The sequence below is a fragment of the Vigna umbellata genome, chromosome 7, assembly GCF_029865625.1.
Source record: "Vigna umbellata cultivar VRB3 chromosome 7, Vumbellata_1.0, whole genome shotgun sequence".
Taxonomy (NCBI): domain Eukaryota; kingdom Viridiplantae; phylum Streptophyta; class Magnoliopsida; order Fabales; family Fabaceae; genus Vigna; species Vigna umbellata.
Window position 1 is genome coordinate 17,053,514 of NC_142171.1, and position 24,850 is coordinate 17,078,363.

The 24,850-nt window shown below is 37.7% G+C and overlaps 1 protein-coding gene across 1 annotated transcript; it reads right to left on the reverse strand.

Annotated features, from left to right (window-relative positions):
• Window positions 1–201: 201 nt before the first annotated feature.
• LOC124822334 (SH2 domain-containing protein A-like) lies at window positions 202–22,678 on the reverse strand. The gene is made up of 12 exons (XM_088094289.1): window positions 22,281–22,678; window positions 21,070–21,261; window positions 20,478–20,687; window positions 20,282–20,371; window positions 19,739–19,816; window positions 19,477–19,641; window positions 3,589–3,951; window positions 2,731–3,011; window positions 1,676–1,838; window positions 871–1,220; window positions 618–704; window positions 202–517 (listed from the first exon to the last, which is right to left on the reverse strand). Exons 1-12 carry the CDS (start codon window positions 22,425–22,427, stop codon window positions 499–501), a joined length of 2,145 nt encoding a protein of 714 aa, XP_087950415.1. The 5' UTR covers window positions 22,428–22,678; the 3' UTR covers window positions 202–498.
• Between the last annotated feature and the right edge of the window lie 2,172 nt (window positions 22,679–24,850).

Below are 24,850 nucleotides of genomic sequence, written 5' to 3' on the forward strand. Positions count from 1 at the left end.
CCTTGTTCTCCATCTGTCTTAATTCTCCTAGCAGCTTCAAATGCAATTTATAGCTTCAATATTTAAAGATTCATTCCCTATTTTTTTATTTCGATAAGTTTACTTACAAGTTTATTTTGTAATAATTTTGGTTCGTATTAGTTAATCCCTATAACATAAAACATTGTTCCAAATGGTTGTAACCTCTGCAGGACACAACACTTTGGGGAGGAATACTTATGGAAGCCAACTCAACAATATAAGAGATGTTTTGATTGGTTTTGAATACAAATAAATGGGGATAACTTTTTATATAAAGATTATCAGCCACTAATGTTTACAACAATACGCCTAAAACCTTAATTTTTCATAATATACAAGTAAACTGTAGAATATATTACCAAAGTTCACAGGCCACCACTCCCATCTACTTTTCTGAGTCTTTCGAGCAAAGACAACCAACCTTGAAAGCAACTTTAACACGAATGTTGGGAATATTCTGCAACAATTATAGTTTGCCTAATGACTTCTTATTATCCTGAACAGTTTCCGATGAAACAAATACAGTAAATGTTTGAGATTTGTTAAGCATTCAGTGTATAAGAAACAATAAGAAAATGCTTTATGTAAGTAATTACCTTCCCAATTGAGACAGCTCAGGTTCTGCCAATAGCATATCTTGAAGCGGTTTCATGTCAACTCTTCTATCGCCAGTGCTATAAGAACTACAAGAAATGTGATTGATGTTTTAGTTAAAGGATAGCATTTATGATAAGTGTTAAGTGTCTGTACTCGTGAATATATACATAGGCTGTTATGAAAGCTATCACATTTGATCATTAAATAAAGAACAGCAATCTCTTCTATGAAGAAGAAATAAATTAAACTTACCCATAAACCTGGTGCAGAGAAAGTAGCCTGTGGTGCAGTTTGTAGTCATTGCCAACATAGGTTACAACTAAGCTACCAGCATCTGGATGTGGCCAGCTTCGTGAGGTAGGAAATCGGAGTACAAAGGTACCAGGTTCTTGAAATCCTGTGGGACCTTGTAGTGAAGCTTCAGCTTCTTCCTTGGTTATAAACCCTTCTATCCACTTAGGTGATGTGGATTTCCAGATAGGATTTACCCAGTCCCTTGATATTGTAATTGCCACAGGGTACAACCAACACCACAACTTCTCGAAGTTCTCTTGTGTTAGGTACTCTTGACATCCAGCGATCCTTCTCAGAAGATTTAGGTCCTACAGTAAATGCAAAATTTATCATATTTCGCATGCAATTTTTCTATGGTTTTGGTACTTTCAAAAACTCAGACCGCTAATAATAGTATTTTTTTTCCTTTTATTTACTATTATTTGCTTATATTTCTAATAATGGTAAGAATAATAGGCTTCAATGGGGATACTTAGCCCTGAAAAGAAAAGCCATGCTTTACCACATGAAATTAAGTTCATCAAGGCAATATTATGACAATAAATCATAATGCCTGAATGCGTAAGACTCGCATTTTACTATTGGTAATCAGAAAACGATGTATATTCATTTGTAATGTAATGGTAATTACAAAACCCTCCAGATGTCCAAACCATTTAGGAACAAAGTATTTCACATGAAACCAATTAATAAATATTTAGACATTTAGTAGCTTTTATAAAACATAACAGTAACTTTCCTTCAAGAAGTAAAAGATATAAACCTGAGGTGAGAGAGACCTTGAACTGCAACAAGCAATATTCACGAAATGCTCTTGAATCTCATACACAGCATTCTCCCAAAGAATGTGGTGATTGTTTAGAGGCATCACCTTCCAGAGATTTCTTCCATGGTTTATTAATCTCTTGGCAATTAATATTTGGTTTCTGATATCGAAACAGAGCCAGTAGTTAAAAAGGAGAAAACGACCTAGGAGAAAACGTTCTGATATAGCAATAAATTATACTTCAGAAAACTTTTAAGAAAGTAAACACATTTGAGAATCGAATAATTAGGATACAATCTGGGCACAAGAATAAAATGTATTTGCCAGAACATTGAACTTGCATTTAGATTTTATTGTGCCAAATCTTTTAATCAAATGAAAGCAAGCAATAGTTCCAGATGTCACGTTTCTATAGATGTTATAACTATTGTTTGAGAATGTAACAAAGCCATTCATGAGCCTTTGCTAGCCATTCATGAGCCTTTGCCTGGTTAAGCTCTTAGGATAGTTGATCAATGACATGGTGTATAACAGGCTCAAATTAACTGTCAAGAGGAGTTTGATCCTTGCTGTCTCTCTCCAACTCATACATACAGGAGTTATATTTAAGCACATGGCAAAAGTGGGTCTGCATTGTCTACACCTAAAGTCGAAAGGGCTTTTTCCAGGGGTTATATGGTAGGTTGTCTTGGATTGCTGGTTTAAGCCTAACTTAATCCCAAAATTTAACTCATACATAGAGTTACCTCCACTCATAATAAAGTCATTCATGAACCTTCAGCTAACAGCTTAAGCATTAAAATAGTTGCTTGTTGACATCATATGCAGTACCAGTAGTAAATATGAAAATATGAATACCACAAGCGAGTATTAACGTTTGAAACTGACAAGGACCAAACAGCTTAAGCTAAGAATTCATAAAGATATAAAATTTGAAAAATAATTATCCATAAATATTTTAGATTCTTGATCCATTTTTTCTATTTACATGCAATTACACCCATTCACCATCCTTAAGCAGTTACATAATTGCTTCTACCAAAATCACTCACCCATGATGCGAACATCCTGAATAGTGTGACACATGATTAGCGAATTCTAAAATTTCTTTGTCAGGAGCAGAGGTTGCAATTTCCTTGAGTATGAGAGATTTCTCAGCCAAGCTTGCAAGGCAGTATTTGAAAATGGTCATATCAGATATTGGATATCTTTTACTCGCAGTATTTAAAGGTGAATTTCCCTCCCCTATACTCTCTGAATCAGATGGAGAATCATATGCTTCATTGAAGTTTGCAGGCCTTCCATCGAAGCTTCTTGGAAATTCATTTTCAACCTAGTGACAATAAGTTTGCAGTGTCAGTTAAGAGAAAATAAGAGCAAAGAGGACCTACTTAAGAATATCTAAGAAAATAATTTAACGAAGCATCTACAAGCAAAGGTTGACAAATTGGCCTTGTCTACACTTAAGTCTAGGTTAGACCAGTATAGTAAGAATCTGAAGTAGATTAGAACATCATATAGCTGACAATATCAGATTGGCCTTAGAGAGATCATATTCAATGTTTGATATAAATCAAAACCATTCCAAGGCCTTTTCCTTAACTTTTAAGCGTCAAAGATAGCCAACTACTTTATACAATAAAAGAATATTAGACCTATTGCTCAAGGATTCTCTTAATTAAATCTTAGAAGGTTTGAATTGGTCTGTGCTTTCAAATATTTTGGTATTTGCATGAGGTGGAATAATGGACAAAATTAAAAATAACGAATCTAAGAAGTCCAAACACGTACACTGAAACTAATTTTGTCAATGATGATCACATCAGCCTCTGCTGTCAGTAGTAAACCAACTAGGTAGAACATCTCCATGTATACAGAAAACAAGATTGAAAAATAAATCATGTAATCACCTGGTTAGCTGTCTGGACTTGAGAGTTACACTCTTCATCAGGTTGCTCTAAGGTGGGGTCAGTCTTCACTGATACAGATGTCTTGTCTTGACCAAGTCTAAACCGCTTCACTAGTGGATTGGCTTGTGCTTCATGACCTGAATGCTGAAGTTCGAAGGACCCATCATCCAAAGCTGAAGATTGAGATACACTAGAGCAATTAAGAGCAGTTGACTTTTTCCACACCAGAGTGGACAATCTTGTGTTACGGCTTCTGGAGATGCATCGAATTGGATGGGAGTATGTCTCAAGAAAAGGATAATTTCCTAATTTTGGAACACAAAATCTGATGACGAAGAACCTGTTATCACACTTGGATGAAAGCTGGCAGATGGGAGAATAGTTACTGGGAGCAGAGTTAATTCAAGCATAATGCACTATGAATTTGAAATGAAACATGCTTATATGCTATGATACTAAAATTGCTGATAAATACAACGACAACCCCATGTCAATAAAATTAACATATTATGGTCTTTGGTTCTAATTATAACACCATGTACAAATTCCAGAAAGACCAAAGACCAACAGCGATATGGATAATTATAATACTTTTATGTCATCATAGTATAACTACTTCAACGTCTAGCGTTTTTCTAAATTTTCAAGGAAAACAATATCACTAAAGAGAAAACCATAAATTATTGACAAAAAAATACCCAGGCAATATGTCTATTGAGAATTAGGAACAAAGGATATACAATTACTATATACTTATTTTGTTAGAGATTTCACATTGTCCTGAGATATGGTTATTATTGAATATAATGAAGAAGATTAGGAGAAATCTCCCTTATAAAAAGAAGATTCATCAAAAGTGACATCAGCAGAGATAAAATGATGATTGAGGGAAGGGGAAAAACACTTATAGCCCTTTTGTGACCGTGAAAATCCTAAGAAGACACATTTGTGAGACCTAGGAGATAACTTATCAAGACCAGGACTAAAATCATGAACAAAACATGTAGACCCAAAAACTCTAAGAGGTAATAGATGTAGAGGGTCTTGAGGAAATAATATAGAATGAGGGATTTCGTTCGCTAGGACGGAAGATGACATGCGGTTGATAAGATAACATGTCGTGAGAACAGCATCACCCCAAAAACGTGAGGGTACTTGACCATGAATGAGAAGGGTACGAGTTGTTTCAATAACGTGTCTATTCTTACGCTCAACCACCCCATTTTGTTGAGGGGTATAAGCACATGAGGTTTGGTGAAGAATGCCATGAGAAGCCATAAAATGTTTAAACTGTTGAGAAAGGTATTCACGGCCATTATCACTGCGTAAAGTGCGAATAGAAACCCCAAACTGATTTTTTATTTCATTGAAAAAAGTTTGAAAAATAGAAAACAACTCAGAACGATTCTTCATGAGAAACAACCAAGTACATCTGGAATAGCCATCAATAAAGGTAACAAAATACTGAAATCCTAAAGTTGATTAACACGACTAGGTCCCCAAATATCAAAATGAACCAATGAAAAGGGGGATGACGCTCGTTGTGAAACACTACGAGGAAAGGAACTACGAGTATGTTTACCTAACTGACAAGACTCACAAGACAAACTTGATAATTTGGACAAACTCGGAACAAGTTGCTGCAGTTTGGCAAGACTGGGATGACCTAACTGAGCATGAAGAAGGGATGGTGACTCCATGATTACGCCAGCATGTGGAGAAGGCCTGAGATGATATAGGCCATCAGACTCACATCCTGTGCCAATCATGTGTTTCGAACTCCGGTCCTGCAACCAAACAGAATCTTTGGTAAATGAAATAACACAATTAAGGGAACGAGTTAGACGACTTACGGACAATAAGTTAAAAGGAGACCCAGGGACATAAAGTACATTATCAATGGATATGGACAGAAAAATATGAACAGTACCAATACCATGAGATGAGACTCTAGACCCATCAGCCATCGTTACCGAGGGTAAATTAACCGGACATGACAAGGAAGAAAACAAGGACTTGTTACTAGTGATATGATCGGTGGCGCCTGAGTCAAGGACCCAAGATCCGAGAGAGTGAGTCAGACCGACAAAAGGAGTACCTGTGCGTATAACAAAAGCAGATGTAGTGGAACTAGAGTGCTGACGGTCCTCATACCATCTGAAATTCCTGAAAGAGTAAAGGGTTATTTATGGTATTTGATGAAGTAGGATGGTCTGCAGACGGTGATTGGGGGGTGGATCAGAATTAGCCATTGCTATAGGTCGAGGAGGACGTCCATGAAGTGCATAACATCTATCAATTTTGTGGCCTAGCTTGCCACAGTGGTCACATTTTGGACGTCCTTTACCTGGTTGGCGAGACCGACTCCGATCATCAAGTTGGGCAGCCATGGAGAGGGAGAAACCCTAAAAAAATCCAAAGTGCTCCGATTGACGCAACGACCACAGATCTAGAAAGAGGGCGAGGAGGCGATCACGGCGGTTCTGATCGGCGGCGGAACTCTTCGGCGACGCGCCGGCACACGCGGCGGGAAGCGGCGGCAGCGGTGACTGTTGCGGCGGCACGTGGAGGCGCGTGGGTGGTCCGTTCACCGCGATCTTTGTTCCACGGTGGTCGCCCAGCCGAGACGATTCCAATGGTGTGGTCGTCGGTCGATTCTGGAACTTCGACGACGGCGACAGCAGCGGTGATGGGTACCGGAGACCGTGGAGTTGGCGGGAACTATTCCTGTGCTCTGATACCATATTGAATATAGTGAAGAAGATTAGGAGAAATCTCCCTTATGTGTTTAGCATACACATAGGGTAGTTTATTTATAATGTAAGATAAGGGTTAAACCCTAAATACAGAATGGGCTAAGCCCAATTAATAGAAACACACAACTTAACATCTAACCGTTATAATATATAATTAAGTACCAACCTGTTAGGTTTCTTGGAAACAAGAAACCAGATTTATAATTCAGTTTAAGAAATTAACACAAAAATCTTCCTGCACAATGGAAGATAACATTCTAATTCTAAAGAACATAATACAAGAAAACATACAATAACTTCCAAGGGAAGAAATTCCCTTCCACACAGGACAAGCCGTGTTCTAAAACAAAAAATACACACAACAGAGGAGGGACAATTTCCTCCTTAAAAGATAACCCTACTTAATAACCTCCGCTAACCACCTATAAACTGCCTAACTACTACTAACTTGTTTTGTAACTTCTACTTTTCAACTTTTTTTCTAACACACACCTTAAGAGCCTTATCAATACTCCTCGGATTCCGAACAACCTTGTCTTCAAGGTGAAAATATGGAAATTGATCACGAATAGTTCCTTCATCATGTGCATTTATCTTCTCACTCTTCTCCTGAAGAGTGGCTTTGGTCTTCTCCAAACCAGACTTGGCAGAAGCAACAATGTTTGTTGCGGTTTCCTTCACACGATCCACGACTTTCTTCGCTGCTTGCATTTTCAATCTTCTTCTTCTTCGGGTTCCTCTTCCTCTTCATTCTCCCCTAAAATTAACACCCAAAGGTTCTTATTGGGACATTTATGACCAGGACTATATGGTCCTCCACAATGAAAGCATATGCCCTATTCTCTTAGCTTAATATATTCAGGGTAGGGTAAATTTTGCCATCCCCTTATTCTGTTTTCTCCTGGATGCGAACTACTCATCTTAGACTCTAAGGTTACTTCTCCTCCATCTCTTCTACTCATGCTAATATGACTAGAACTGTAAGGACTTGGATTTGAGTCAGCAAAAAGGGGATGACAAGTGGCAAAAGATGAGAGGTTGAGTACTTTAAAATAAAATTACATTAGTTTTGAAACATTGATTTTTAACTCATTCCTCTTGTCTGAGAAACCATTCCTCTTCCTGCAAGCTCTCTCCTCCTCCTATATCTTCTCCCTTTCCATTCTTCACACTGAACCATTAAGTTCTCGATTAGGTGCCGCCCCAACGATCACAAAGTAGCGGGTCTTGCTCTTAGTCGATCCTTTTCTCTAATCAGAACCGGTAAGAAAACCCCCTTTCTCATGTGCCCTAGGGTTGTAAGCATGTGATTGAACTTGATGCATGCAACCCATTTCGTTTTCTTCCGTATTCTAGCTTCTATTTGGTTCTAAGATTCGTTTTCTATCATCAATTGATGATTTCTAGGTGATTCTAACATTTTGAGAGTGCAAGCAAGTGGTCTAGGGTTCCTACTTGAGCTTGGTTGTCTACACTAGAGGTAAGGGGAGCTAGTTCTATTCTTGATTTTACTGTGTGGAGTGAATGCATGATAAAATTTTGAAATGGTATGTTGTGGAAGCATGAACTTGGTTCTAGTAAACTTGAAATGCATGTATGGAAGTGTGTGTTATGTGATTTTGGTGATTGATGTCTATAAACTGTTTGGAATGACTTAGAATGATGGAATTGGGTATGTTGGAATTGTTTTGGCGTGAAAATTCTGTGGTAGTACTATTAGAAAGGAAATAAAGTGTCTTTAGGGTCAATTTTAGGCCATTTTAGAGGAAGTGAGGTAGGGATTTTGAGTAAATGAAGGCTGCAGTGTTCCTGGACTGTTTGGGCAGCCTAGACAAGTCCATTGTGACTTGTTAGAAGCATAACAGTAGTCGAAAACAGGTTCCAAGTAGTAGAATCAAATTTGGGTCCCTAAGTTGTTGAAGTTAGTGTTTTGGAGCTGAAAGTGAACTTTAATCACTTAAAAATGGTAGTAGAAATGTTTAGAATCATTTGGATAAGTTTAATTAAGTCTAAAACGAGAATTAAGAGTCTAAGAAGTTGAGAAAAGTGGTTAGAAATGGTCAAGGGAGGTTCTGTTACCATTCTGCTGCAGAATGCGCAAGCTGACCGTTCGTCCATGTCGGATTTGAACGCTCGGTCATGCCATGTGCTGAGTAGCGTTCGGTCATAATGTTTAGGCAATTTGCGTTCGTCCTTGTCTGGAGAGCGTTCGGTTTTAGGGGATGATATTAATAGCGTTCGGTCATTGGTTTAAATAATGATCGCTCAAGTTATGGTTTAGTAACGATCGCTCAGGTGTTGGTTAGTAGCGTTCGTTCATTCGCTGGTTTAGTAGCGTTCGGTCAGTTGAAGGTTTAATTAGCGTTCGGTCAGGGGTTGAATTAGTAGCGAGCGTCCATAGGTAGTAGCGAGCGTCCATAGGTAGTAGCGAGCGTTCATATTGGTGGCGTTCGGCCTTGGTTAAGTTGCGATTTTGAACGTTCGGCCTTAAGTTTGTATTCTTAAGGTTGAATCTTAAGCGTCCGGTCTTGATATTGGTTAGTGATCGCTAGCGCTCGGTCTTCATGAGGTTTGATCGTTGAGCGTTCGTCCAAACAAAGTCCGCCCAAGGGCTTTTGGCGCTCGTCCAAGTAGTTCGTCCAATGGGTTAGGGCGTTCGTCCAAACAGTGTCCGCCCAAGGGCTTTTGGCGCTCGTCCAAGTAGTGTTCGTCCAGTAGTGATATTTTCTGTTATGTTTTCTCTCATTCCAGTAAGTTATGTTATTTAAATATTTCGGTTACAATTTATGAATGCATCTTCATGTGATCCAGATTGGTTGAAAGTGTATGGTTATAAGTGGTTTATGATGTACATTGTTGATCCAAAAGGAATATTATGAGATTTAAAATGGTCGGATTGAATCGGAAATTTAGATCTCTCGGTGGGATCAGTTAGTGTATTGAATGAATGTAAGAGGCTTCCATACGGGGGTTATCCCTAACACTCCAACGGTCTTTCATTCTCACTTAGAGAGGATTGACGCGTGTGGTGGGAGTAGTGGGAGGTCCTAGGGTAGACGCTATCACTGGAGGTCTATTCCGCGGTAACGGACTAGCCTTGTGTATGGTCGGGTGGAACCCCTCGGCAATGGCTTTGCAAAGCAGTAGAGGCCATCATAAGTGCACAACCCGCCCCAGCTCTACATACATTCTATGTCCGGACGTGTCTAGAGTCTTAACATGATAGGATGCTTGACTTGATGAGTTTTATGAAATAAATGCTTATGTTGACTAAGGTGTTTATATGTGTATGGATATTCTGGTAAATGCTAGATTGATTGAAAATGAATTGTATGATTGTTTGAGACCTAGCTCACCCTTGCATTTGTATGTGTTGCATGTGTTTGCTTTCTCCCTTGCGATGATCATCCAATCCTTTGGATGTGAGCAGTAGGTGATGATGTACCTTTGGAGCAAGCTTTGGAAGTTGAGGAAGATCCAGCCCCTAGCGCTTAGGATTTCTTATAGCTCTTATTTTAAACAACTCTTTATTTTGAAAGACTCTAGCCTTCATTTTAGCATGATCTGTGTTTTGGAGAATTATGAACTTGTACTTAAGTTTTAAAGTTTTCCAGCCAGACTTGGATAATTGTACTCCTTAATTCTATCTATTGTGTACTCTTAACTGCTTTCTATTATTATAATCGATGCATTCTACATATATACATTGTTATATATTTTGGGATGTCACAAGAACTCCCCGATTCAGTCCAAGTCCCCTTCAACATTTCTACCCAAGAAACCACTCCCCCACTCCCTTGCATTTGTCCTTAATATAAATTACTTCTGGTTGTTGTCTTCTCACCATCTCTTCTAGTTGTGCTAATATGACTAGAACTCCTCGATTTAGTCTAAGTCCCCTTCAACATTTCTACCCAAGAAACCACTCCCCTACTCCCATGAAAACGTCCTTGATACAAATTACTTCTAGTTGTTGTCCTCTCACCAGACCTGACATCACTAGAAACTCCTTCCACATCTCTAGGGATCTCCATGTCTCTCAATAGATCCTCTAGATTTTGTGGGCGGATCTCCACAACTTTAGATGCTCAATCCTTAGCATAAGTGAGTATACGTCGGGGATCCCCAATTGTTTATAGCTTGGTACATGTAATTTGTATGCTTTAACTTAATGGGGAGTGCTAAAATATGTATTAAATATAGGTAGTTAGACTTGTAATATCTTGTATTAAATATTTACTGTTGATAATACAAAGAGAGGTTATACAGCATTCTATGGAGTCCGGCGAGAAAAAACCCTTTATGTCTTCTCGCAAACTGGCGAGAAAAATCCCCAGCACAAGCTCCTCCGATAACCCACGAGTCTGGCCTATTAGTATTTCAAAGTTCCGGACGTACTCCTCCACTGATCCTTCTTGCCACATTGTCGCAAGCTGCTCAAACACAGTTCCTCTGGACCCCCTCCAAACCGATTAACTAACGCCATTTTCATGGCCGTCCAAGAACAAATCTTGGCTTTTTCCTTCCAAATGTTAAACCAGTAACTCGCACTACCCTCCATACTAATATATGCGAGCTCCACCTTGTCCTCCTCCGCCACCTTCTGAATGTCAAAGAAACGTTTTGCCCGATTAATCCAGCAGTGAGGTTCCACCCCTTCAAAGGATGGTAGATCCACCAGTTTTCGCCAATATTGTTGTATCCCCACATGATCGGGTCTTCCCCCATTATCATTCACCGAACTGTCACTCCCGTCAGAGTTTCCATCATGATTGTTCGTTCTCGCCCCAATCATCCGCATCATTTGTTGTATATCCCGTCGCACGGCGACGACCTCCACCTTCATCCCCTCCATTGTGATTTTCGGCGCCTCCATTCTCCCCTCCATGGTTTTCACCCAAACACTTCGCACGTCCTCTTGATCGGCAGGTTGGACCAATTGATAGGTTTCTGGTAAAGAAACCTACAGAAACTCACACTAACACACCCAAACAGACTCCACAGAATGATGTATAACCTCTCTTTGTATTATCAATAGTAAAGAATACAAAGTACACAAATGATGAGAGCTTAACCTCCCCCTTACAGGACTAAAGAATTCCTGTCAAACTACAATTCTCAAAAAACGCTCCCCCTAACCAAAATACAATGCTTATTTATACATCCCCTTCCCGCCTTTCCTAACTGCAAAGGCAGTTAGGCTAATTAATGTTTCTTTCTTCTTTCATACACTCTCAACCTCCTAACAGAAAGTGTCACAATAATCAAGACCATAAACCTGAGTGTAACCTTTTGCAACAAGTCGGGCTTTGAGTCGATCAATTTCACTATCAGGGCCAACTTTAACTGCATACACCAATCGACAACCAACCGCCTTTTTGCCCGGGGGAAGGGGCACCAACTCCCAAGTATTACTATGGTCAAGAGCATGCATTTCTACAATCATAGCTTGTCGCCATCCAGGATGATCAAGTGCTTCTTTCACATTCTTGGGTATAACAACAAAAAACACTTAGGATAAAAGAGAAAAATAGGAGGGCGACAATCGATGATAGCTAAGAAAATTATAAATGGGATGAGGGTTTCGAGTGGAACGAGTACCTTTCCTGAGAGCAATAGGCCATGCTAAATCATTTCCACCAAGAGGCGTGGGAGGATGTGACGAGGAAGAAGAATTTGAAGTAGGAGATTCACCATTGTCTTGGGGAGGTGGACTATCCATTGGGGCCCTGTATGGCATGATCTCATGTGGAGAAACAGGTTCAGGAGGACTATGATCAAGACTTGGAATGATAGAGACAGTGGAACTATTTGACTCAACCACTGCAATAGGAAGGACCTGATGGAAGATAGAAACATCCTGAACAGATGGAGAGAAGTAAGGAGTTTGTTCAAAGAATGTGACATTGACAGACATGTAATACTTCTTAGTTTCAGGAGAGTAACACCAATATCCCTTTTGAAGTCGAGAATAGCCTTAGAAGAAACATTTGAGAGCGCAAGCAGAGAGTTTGTCTAGACCTGGAGACATGTCATGAACAAAACATACACAACCAAACACTCGGAGAGATGTATGAAAGAGAGGATCATTAGGAAACAGAATGGAGAAAGGGACTTTATTATCAATAGAGGAGGAGGGCATCCTATTGATAAGATAACATGCAGTTAAGATGGCATCCCCCAGTATGGGTACCAAGCAAAAGGGTACAGGCAGTTTCAACCAAGTGTCTATTTTTTTGTTCTGCTATACCATTTTGCTGCGGTGTATGAGGATAAATAGACTGATGTAAGATACCATGGGTACTCAAGATGGCAGGAAAGGAGGATGAGAAATACACTTTTGCATTATCACTTCTTAATATTTTGATTACTTAACCAAATTGATTCTTGATTTCATTCAAAAAAGATGTAAAGATGGTTAACAATTCAAAACGATTTTTCATAAGATAAACCGAAGTATATCTTAAATATTCATCAATGAAGGTAACAAAATATCTAAAACCAAAAGAAGAGATACGACTAGGTCCCCATATATCAGAATGGATGATGGAAAAACTAGAATTACATATTGATTGAGACCTTTTAGGAAAGGAAGATCTAACATGTTTTCCTAATTGACATGACTCACATTCTAAGGTCTGGAGATCACTAAGTTCAGGACACATCTTTTTTAATTTGGACAAATGAGGATGGCCAAGCCGGTCATGTAGCAGTTTAGGATTAGGAGCAGCAACACAGAACACTCTTGGACGAGATCCAAAATGGTATAATCCGCCAGCTTCATATCCTTCTCCAATTTGTCTCCCCGAACCACGCTCATGTATAACAAAAGATTTGTGATCAAAGGTTATTAAACAATTTAACATTTTGGTCAACTGGCTTAAGGATATTAGATTAAAAAGACAATTAGGGAAAAAAAGAACATAGTTGAGATTGAGGGAGGGAGACAAGGAAACATGACTGACTCCTTTAGAGGAAGTTTTAGATCTATTTGCAAGGGTTATGAAATGAGGTTTTTCTCGAAAGGAAATAGATGAGAACAAAGAGGTATTACCAGAAATGTGATCAGAAGCACCTGAGTCAATTACCCATGAATTTTGACCTTCCATGGATTGAGAAACACAGGTTGTTGATGTACTGGGAGATTGAGATGGTTGTTCCAAACTGTTAGACTTTAACCTTAAATACTCTTGATATTCATCCTCGGAGAACTTAGAAGTAGAAGTTTCAGTCTTCGAAGTGGAAGTTTCAGTCTTCGAAATATTGGCAGTTTTGGAAGGGAAACCATGTAAGGAGTAGCAATTCTCTTGTGTGACATCTTTTTACAGTATGTGCACTGAGGACGTCCTCGACCTCCTCGTCCTCCTCCTCTAATGCCATGTCCTCCTCTTCCTCGTGTGGCAACCATGACAGATGGTTCCACTAGTTCATGCGCTTCCTGAGTTTGAGGTACCGGGACACGCAGAAGGCGAGTGGTCAATGTTTCCATAGAGGGGACCTCATGACTAGTTAGAAGTTGATCTCTGAGATGATCAAAATCGGATGTAGGGCACGAAGGATCAACACCATGTAAAATTTGTCTAGTTTCATTTTGATCTCCTCTAATGGGTCCGTTTCCAAAAACATCCTGATTTCTTCGACGGCAGATTGGGCTTCAGCCATGAAGGACACTGTGAGAAATAGGGAAGATTGGGAGAAATATCCCTTGTGCCTTTTGCATACACATAGGGTAGCTTATTTATAATGTAAGATATGGGCCAATGCCCTTAATATAGAATGGGCTGAGCCCAATTAACAGAAACACACATCTTAAGATCTAACACTCCCCCTCAAGCTGGAGTATATAAATCATATGTTCCAAGCTTGTTACAAAGATAATCAATTATAGGTCCTCGTAAGGACTTAGTGAATATGTCTGCCAACTGGTTGTTTGAGTTAACGAACTCAGTCTTGATATCTCTAGATATGATTTTTTCTCAAATAAAATGACAATCAACTTCAATGTGCTTGGTTTTTTCATAGAAGACAGGGTTAGAGCTAATATGGAGAGCAGCTTGATTATCACATATAAGTGTCATGTGAGTGACATCTCCAAATTTCAATTCACTAAGTAATTGTTTAAGCCACACAAGCTCGCAAGTAGCTGATGCCATAGCTCTATATTGTGCTTCTGCGCTGGACCTTGCCACAACGCTTTGCTTCTTATTTTTCCAAGATATCAGGTTGCCACCAATAGAGACACAATATCCAGAAGTAGACCTCCTATCAGAAGGGGAACCAGCCCAATCAGCATCTGAATAGCAAACGACTTTTGTATCGTTGTTAGGACCATATAGCAAACATTTTCCAAGTGATCCTTTAATATACTTCAGTACGCGAACAACTGCATCCCAATGGTCTTCACATGGGGAGTTTAGGAATTGACTCACCACGCTAACTGCGAAGGAAACGTCAGGACGTGTAACGTACCGTTCAGGATCTGAGAAAGGCTCCCCCTGATTTGGTAGGAGTTTGATGTTAGGATCCATAGGTGTCTCAACAGATTTAGAGTTCATTAACCCTGTTTCCTCCAAGATGTCTAACGCATACTTCCTCTGAGATATGACAATACCAGTGTTGGATTGTGCTACTTCAATACCCAAAAAGTACCGGAGTTTGCCAAGATCTTTGGTTTGAAAATGATGACATAGGTGTTGTTTCATCTGAGAGATGCCAAGATAGACGCTTCCTGTGAGAACAATATCATCGACATACACTATTAAGTAGATACATCCAGCACTTGAGTGGCGATAGAACATTGAATGATCTGCTTCACTGCAAGACATACCAAATTGTTGAACAACACAGCTGAATTTACCAAACCAGGCCCGAGGAGACTGTTTTAGGCCATATAAGGATTTGCGAAGACGACATACCAATCCAGATGACTCCCCCTGAGCAACAAAGCCAGGCGGTTGCTCCATATAAATTTCTTCATGCAAATCACCATTAAGGAAAGCATTTTTGACATCAAGTTGGTAAAGAGGCCATTGTCGAAGAGCGGCCATGGCAATGAATAGGCGAACAGAGGTCATTTTTGCCACTGGAGAAAAAGTATCACCATAATCCAAACCAAAAATTTGTGTGTAGCCTTTGGCAACCAGTCGAGCTTTCAGACGATCAATTGTGCCATCAGGGCCAACCTTGATAGCATACACCCACCTGCAACCAACAATAGACTTTCCAGATGGTAATTGGACAAGCTCCCAAGTTCCACTTTTCTGTAAAGCGCTTAATTCATCCAGCATAGCTTGACGCCTGCCAGGATAAGTTAAGGCATCACCCACAGACTTGGGAATTGACACAGAAGAAATGGATGAGAGACATATGTAAAAAGATGGAGATAATTTGTGGTAACTAAAAACAGTATAATGGGGGGAAGGGTTACGTGTAGAGCGTATACCTATACAGAGGGCAATAGGCAGGTCAGACTCATTTGCTGGAGCCGGAGGAGACACAGGAGGCGGCACTAGAAGTGAGTCATGAGGGAGACAATTGCGGCGACTATAAACCTGAAGGGGTGGTGGTGAACGACGACCCTGTGGTGAATGAGTTTAAAGAAGGAGGAGACAAAAATGGGTGAAGCATCACCAGGAGGATCACAGAAAATAGGAATATCAACAGTAGCAGGTGGAGGTACAGAACTAGAAGATAGACGTGAAAAGTAAAAAGAAGATTCATCAAAAGTGACATCAGCAGAGATAAAACGACGATTGAGGGAAGGGGAAAAACACTTATAGCCCTTTTGTGACCGTGGAAATCCTAAGAGGGATCGACCCGCTCTGATACCAACTTGAGAATTAAACTGTAAAATAATTCTAGAGGGCTTGATTGATCCCTCTCATAATCTTCTATTTATAAGAATAAATTGATACAAGAGTACATGATAAATAGGGTAACCCTAGACACAATATAATCATGATAAATAGGATAACCCTAGACACAATATAATCATGATAAATAGAGTAACCCTTGACACAATATAATGATGATAAAATAGGATAAATATCCTAACAGTTAGCACTTGTGTTGGAAAACCGCTATATGTTATACCTATGAGTTGTTAGCATTAATTACTTAGATATTCATGACGTAATTTTCTTCTATAAATAAGAAGGACCAATCTCTTAAGCTCTTTTTCTCACATTCTCAGTATATCTTCTCTTGCATCTCAAAGCATTAAGCACATTCCCAAACAATGACATTATATTCCAAGTATTGTCACAACTACAACCACCATCATCATTGTTGATCATTTTGGAAAATGCACCCAATGTGAAACACAAAAATACTTTACAAAAATACATAGAAAGCAATAACGGATTATGTCAAAAGCATCACAAACAAATAATATAAAAAAATGTAGGAATATCATTGCAATGCTAATGAAAGATAACCATACAGTTAATAAAATACCAAGTCTAGATATTCAAATAACAACAAAATTAATGCCAAAATACCACCAAGTTCAAATTCAAGACTTTAAATAAAGGCAAATAATACAGTAGAAAAGGAAAAATAAAATTGAAAAAGTGAAGGGGAGCACTATAGAACGAAAGAGGAAACAAAAAAGGGGAGGTGGCGATGAAGAACAGAATAGGAAATAGAAAAAAGAGAAAAGATAATATTTTTGCATTAGGGGAAAGGTTAGGTGGAGGAGGAATAAATCATAGGCAGCAATGGAATAGATTGCAATTCATGCAACACAAGTCACATGGACGACACCAATGACTTGCTGAGCTATTGTGGTTGTTTAATGAAACTGTAGTTCGTTTTGGGTTGTTATTGGTACCTTAGGTTTTTTTAATTGAGTTAGGTTTGGGTTAGGTTGTACAACCCAACCCTTTTTCACAAAATAAAACTACTAGTATTGGGTTTGGAATAAGGACCTAGAGCAGCTTTAAAAACAATGAAATTAGGGTGGATTAGTCTTGGGTCAGGTCACGCAGACCAGAGGCTTCATCTTCTTTCTCACAACCAGTGTTGCATTAGTCATGGTGTTCAAAGAGACCATGAACTGCTGCCATAGAAAACCCAAATCACCACTACCATAGCTATAGCTAGTATCTCTCACTGTCTATTTTCTTTCCCCTTTATTGGTTATTTAATGGCTATCACATTTTCTAATAGTTCCCCGATGAAATCACATGACATTGACACCATCATCCTCTTCCCTCCTCTATTTTCTTTCCCCTATATTGGTTATTTAATGGCTATCACATTTTCTAATAGTTCCCCGATGAAATCACATGACATTGACACCATCATCCTCTTCCCTCCTTGACAGTTGAATTTAACTTATATGTCCCTGGTTGCCATTTAACATTCTTTCTGTTCATTGACTCACAGTATCACAATTTTGCCATTATCTTTACTAAAAGTTGTTATCTTGCAGGAACAAACTATGGGAGGAATGATTGACACTGCCTATAAATGCCTAGCTAGGACATCATGGTTCGTCAAAGCTTTAGCTATTAGACCAAGTGTCTCCAAGTTGTCAAACTTACGTTATACATCATGTCAATTAGGAAAGCATAATTGAGCTAAGAAAAGTGTGACCTCTCCATTTTCCTTTGTATATTCAAAAATCTGAGCATTTGTTAGGATATGGGGTGGCACGGTATAATGGGTAATGGATTTAGGATAAAAGTAAAGAGCGGAAAAGTTTGTTAAGTTGTTAGGGAGAGAAATAGAGTATAAATAAGCCTTTTGGTAATTCTGTGGGGGGAGTTTTGAAGATTATTTTGTAAATCTGGACATTGGCCAGAAGAGGGAGATTAGGCCTCCGGTAGGGTTAAGAGGGGGATTAGGCCTCCATTAACGCTATCAGTGTACTTTGTTCTCAATTTCAATATAGAAATTCATTCTTTCTTTGTTCTTTTGCTTACTGTGAGCGTTGATAGTTAGGTTTCCAACCCAGGAACCTAACAAATTGGTCCGACCTGCCGGATTCGAACCAGAGGCCTAATCCCCCTTGGCACAATAGGTAGAAAAGACAATGAACGAATGATAATGGATGAACGAATCTCTTTTATTGATGGTAATATCTGAATAAACAAAAGTAAACAAAGATAACTGGGAGCATAACCTCCCTCACAAGACTCTAGCAGCCTGTCAACAAAACTCAATAATCAAAAGCATACCTCCAACCCTAGCGTCTCGGCTTTATTTATATTAAATATTTCCCTAGAATATAGTTCTATTTACTATAATTAACTTATACTGAATATTTCCCTAGGATTTAGCTCTAATTACTGTAATTAGCTTGTACTGAATATTTCCCTAGGATATAGCCCTAATTACTATAATTAACTTGTACTGAATATTTCCCTAGGATATAACTCTATTTACTATAATTATTACTAAATATTTCCCGCCTATCCTAACTATTGTCCCAATTAGGATAGTCACTCTTCAAATGGTCGGCTCAGGGTCTTCACTGCTTCCCATCCCTTCGCTCGAGCTCTCATCTCCTTCGGTCGTTCGGCTTGACTCCTCACCGTCTTTCACCGTTCAGCCTGACCTCTCCCCGCCTTCCACTGTTCGGTCTGACCTCTCCCCACCTTCCACCGTTCGGTCTGGCCTCTCCTCGCTTTCCACCGTTCGGCTTGGTCTTCCGTCTTCCCCCATTCAGCCTTCTCCTTCTCTCCAAAACCTTTTTCTCTCATATACCTTCCAACCCCTAACAATGTTGTTCTTATATCTTGTTATCTTATCCAAAGGATGCCTTTGCTATTTTGTCTAACCAAGAGCCTCATTCTATCATCTTCTCTCACTAACTCCTAATGGTGTTTTCCAAAAACGGTTACACCTATTTCCATTGCCCACCCATTTGACACACTTTTCAATATGGTGGTGCTTCCATATTATGTTCTTTAGGATTTTTTTGTATTTTCTGAATGAATCTACTGCCTATGCTGACCATCATAATTATGGTAATGATATAAAAGTATGAATTGTTGTGCACGGCACATGACATCAGTCATCTTGTTAGCTTCCAACTAAAAGTTCAGAAAGAGTTATCAAGTAGCAGCAGAAAAACAATAAATTAGAGGAAATGACAAAAGCACACATTCATTGTTGGCATCTTCACCTGAGATATTTTGAGCTTAAACGAAGCACGACCCAGCATAAGCTTACTTGGTCTTTCACGAGAAGAAAATTCAATTCCATCATAACTAGCTAAAAGGGGTGCTTCATCATCAGTTGTATTCTCCACTAGAACTCTAGTGTCGGCATACAAAAGTGAAGCAAAAACCTGCTTACAATCAACAACGATAATGTGAAATTACAAATCCAAGCTCCTTTTTCCAGAGACCATTAACTTGCCCAGAATAAAAATCAGGATTATAAACCTCATTCTCCTTATCTACGGGCTGTCCAAAAGCATCTGATAGAACAACATCCAAAGAGAAGTTCCTACGACAAGATGCCTGTGCCAAATTATGCAAATGAATTTGAAATTAAATTTTTCACTTAAGGAAACTTTAACACTGGAACTAATTTGTGCATTTCTCAAAAGTATGAGCACTGGAAAGAAAAGAGTAAGAATTAATAGTCACATTTTCAGAAGTATAAATAATAGGTATGCAAATACTAGAAACATAGCAGTTGTTTCACCTCTCCATCATCTATTTTATTTGTTCATATTTATTTTCATGGTAACAAGAAAAGTTTGACTTAACTCTTAACACTTGCAAACTTGCATATACATGATTGGTTTACAAGAACATTTAAAATGTTAAACATAAATTGCATCACATCACATATATCCAAAATTAAACTCCAACAGAAAATGCAGGGCTTAGCCTGGACTTTTCTCTTTATGATTTATGACAATAAAGATGAACGTATAAAATAAGATTAACATGGTATCGTTTATAAAATATCTTTCTTACCTTGCCACCAACAACAGCCCAAACACCATCACTTTCTTCTTCAATCTCGGAGACAGATGATTCATCAATTGATAACTTCAGAGGAGGGTCCTGGCATTCAAAGGATCAAATAAGGTTTTTGCTGATTCTTATAAACAAAGATGCACAAAGAAATGTGAATCTACCATGTACTTTAAAAATATGAGCATGGAATCACCTTTAAATGGTAATCCTTAACAGAAGCAATAGTAGGATATATTTCAAAATTGTGCACATAACACTGTACACTATTTCCATCTCCGCCAACATTTGCCAATGTGAGTTTCTTCAAATCTCTTGAACCAGATTTTTCATTTAATAAGGAACAGTGAGACTTCTCTCCTACAATCTCTCCATTAATCTGAAGCTGGATATAATCTGGACAAACCTGCACAAGAAGGTAACCATCTGATATTCCAATTAGACAAAATTAAAAAGTATAAAGGAAAGGACAGGAGAGGGCTCTACTAGTAGCAGCAAGAAAAGTGCTCCATTGTTCGTCACAAGTTCTTTCATGGAAGGAAAAATCTTACGAGAAGGAATTTGCTTTTCTGTTTCATTCTATTATTTTTACCCCAGTTTATATATTCCAGCAAGCAAAAATAAAAAATCAATGATTGAAGAATACACATATTAGGGCAAGTGCCTTATGGTAAAATAAGTCAATTTTAGGAGTGTAGCAGGATGGCATTTCAGTCAAGTGAAAAAACCAACAAAGAAACATTAAAGTAGTTTACGAAAGGTAATTCTCAAATAATTATATAAGATACCTGACATCCAACATGAACCCATTTTTCCAAAGGAAACTTAAAATCAATAGTTGCATGTGGAACTTCTGCCCAGGAATTTATATTGCCGGTATCAGGAGCTTCTTCGTGTAAGAGCAGAACTGGTAACAAATGGATTCTCTTGTTATCATCAATAACAAGAAAAGGAGCACTTTCAGAGATATCAGAGTAAACCTGCAAAGCAAATTGATTTATATTTCTGTCCATTCAATGATTAAAAATATTAAGTTTTATTCCCCAAAAGGTAAGAAAATGACAAAAAAATACTGCCCGTAGTAATTGGCATGGAAAATTTTCAACCTTAAGTATCAAGACAGCAGACAAAATATTAAACAAAAACAACTATCGCTTCTAATATATCACTACACAAACCTAAATGCTAAACAGTTAAAGTTGAATGATCAAATATCAAAGCATTTAACCTTGCACTTGAGAGATGGCGTAGCGTCAAATGGAGGATGGGAGATGTTTTACCATTCCTGGCCCTATTAATTTTCGCTATGGAAAACAAATTCTCACACTTTCTAAAGAGACACATGGTCTTATGTAAATTTATGACTAAAATGAGATCCATTCTAATTTCATTCAACAAACCGTTCATAATAAATTCTATCGAAATCAGTTTCCCCAACTCTATAGCAAGCCGGCATTACTAACATAATGTGAGCATCACATATTTAGCTATATATAATCGAATAGGTCTAGTCTAAATTCTACATCTCTAATTTACTAATAAGGATTTTTGAGTATGAAGTAAAACAACAAGAACATTCTGCAAAAACTGAGTTAATCCTATCAAAACTCCAACTTTAGTTAACGCAAAGAGGTTTAGCAAAACAGGAAGTAATAAATTTACTGATTGAAAGCAGATTTCAGACTAAAGAGCACAAATGAAAACCCCTTAAAGCCTAAACCACCAACTAGAGGATGAGAAACACACGTTCAAGCAGTCCATCAGTTATCAAAACCAAAACAAATTTAATTTGCAGTGAAAACATAGAGAACTCACAACTTTCTCGAACGAGACTATCCCAATTATACAGAACAAGGAAAACAGAATGTCCAGGCCCACGATATTACGATTACAAATTCCAAACAGTGAAAAAAGGTTGATCAAGAAGATTGAGAAAAACCTTAATACCCCACAAACACACAAAACTCAGAAAGAAGGGAAAAACTACAATGTGTAAGACCTGCTGAATAATGGTAGAGGGGAATGCAGAGGAAGTCGTGAAATAAAGCCAAAAGCAGAGAGAGAAAGTTCCGTCCTTTGCTTCAATTTCGAGTCTTAAATCTTTCAACAAAGAGTACTCTTCGCTTCCCACTGAAGCACAGTCCATCTCTGAGTGTGATCAAAAGTGGAGTTCTCTGCGTTATGGTGAACTCTTTCGCTTCCTGTTTCTCTGTTTCTTTCTCTTTCTTGGGTTAGCAGAAGAAGAAGTGTGGGTTTGTGTTTGGCTTGTTGGTGGTTCCGTTTGTTCGGCTCTGAAACTAACGGTTTGGTTGCGCGTTTCGGTGTGTGCTCGGATCTCCTGCTTGGAGGTGCACGGCAACGGTGTAGGCTCACAAGGGAGAATTTTTCTTTCCAAGTTCCAACTAATACAAACACGCGCTCTCGCCCTGTGTATCCCTACTTTTTAGATTAAATGTAATAATACAATTTAAAAAATTATGATCTAAAAAAATATTTACAAATTAAAAGATGTGTGTTTATATTATTTATCTGGGAGAATTATTGATAAAAAGTGGATTCGAAATAGTTAGGAAAAATATATATTCTCTCTTATATATAACTATATAGAATCTATAATTTATACTATTTTATTATTAATAAAGGAGATTGTTGTACATATTTTGTTTTCACTTTTATCTTTTTAATAATTATTTTTCTAAATTCAAATAAAAAATTATTTTTCAATTTTATTTTTTAGTAAGTATTCTTTTGAATTCAAATAGATATTTATAGTTTAAAAAAATTATAAAACTTATTTATTTTTATAGACTTTTTATAAAAATTAATTTATGATTTATTAATGTAATAACCGAGAAATTTGAGTGTATAAAGTAGATTGGTGTTTTAGTTTAATGAGATCGACTTATTTTAATAATAAAGATTTCATGATATAAAGAGAAGTTTATATCGTCTTATTATCTAAAACACAATTCATTTTTTCTAAAACTTTTTTCTTGAGTTCTCTACCTTCTCTGAAAGAGTTCTAACTCCTAAATCATCTCTTTAACGATCAAGAGGTCCCTAAATGACCATGACAACAAGGTCTACGTTTCTACCTGATCAATTTCTCCTATAGAGCAAGTAAGTTTCGACTCCTTTTTCCTTTCGTTGTTTTGTTATAAAATCTTTGGTTTTGAGGGTTGGCGCATGTATTCACCCTTATCTATTTGTTGTTCTTTGTCAATCAACTGTCTTAATGATCTTTTCTAATCTCAATTCTATAGTTTGTAGGCATTTTTAGAGTTTCTTGAGTTGGAAGCAAGGGTTTTGACGTTCTTAGAGTTTAGTGGTGTCGGTGTAAAGTAAGAAAAACTATATTTTTGTTACAAGTATGTTTGTTTTGTAAATCTAGTATCTTCATGAATGGTGATATGATTTAAATGTAAATGGGGGTAAACGCCAAAGATACAAGTTTGAGGTCTTGTGTTAGACCATTTCTAGAGTTTCGACGTTCGTAAAACCCCTAAAACTAGTTCTAATTCAAGCCAATTTCAACATATCAACTAGTAATAAGTCTCACATTAGTTTTCCCACCATTCTTAAAGTTCAAACCAGCTTTAAATCACCTAAGGATGGACTTAAAAGTTTTATTTTACCTCAGTCTTATTTCTTTTAGACTTTCACCTATTAATTAAAACCTCTAAAATTGAACCTAAAACATACCAAAATCACTACATTGACCCGTACCTAGTTCCTTATCAAATATTTACTAATTCAAGTTGCTAACAACCTTCAAATAACATATAATCAAACTCGAAACACCAGATTTCTCAATCTAAATCTTATCTCACAAAAATGCCTATTAAAACCTCCATTTTCAACTTTAAACCTCTGCATTTGAGAACTCTTTACTCCCTACCCTATCAACCAATTCCAATCATCAAAGTACAACTTAAACATATACAATTTGAACAATAATATTACCACGATCACACCTTGCTAACATTCAAACACCATACTATCAATAATCATCATATTATACAATGAATACTAGAATAAATACCCCATTTACATTTAAATCATGTCACCATTCATGAAGATACTAGATTTACATAACAAACATACTTTTAACAAAAATATAGCTTTACTTACACCGACACCACTGAACTCTGAGAATGTCGAAACTCTAGAAATGGTCTAACACAAGACCCCAAGCTCTCTATTTCAGCCACTAAAAAAAGTTATTTAGCAGGGGTTATTTTGCAGAAGTTATTAAAAAAACCCCACAAATTAACATGATTTAAGATACTTAAGTTGAATTATCTAATTGACAATAATAGTGGGAGTTTTGATTGTTTTCTATAGAGGTTTATAACCTCTTCAAATAATTTATCTATTTTCTACATTTTTTTACATGATTTCCCTCTAAAAAAATTAGACTTAAAGTTTTTTCTTTCCCAATTCCAAATCCCATTTTTTCGAATCCCCTTCTTCTCAAAATTTTGGACTTCCTGTTCGTCGTCCCGTTCCCTCTCCTCCTTCGTTTTCTTATTTTCTTCCTTCCTTCATTGCCTCTTCTCACTCACTTCT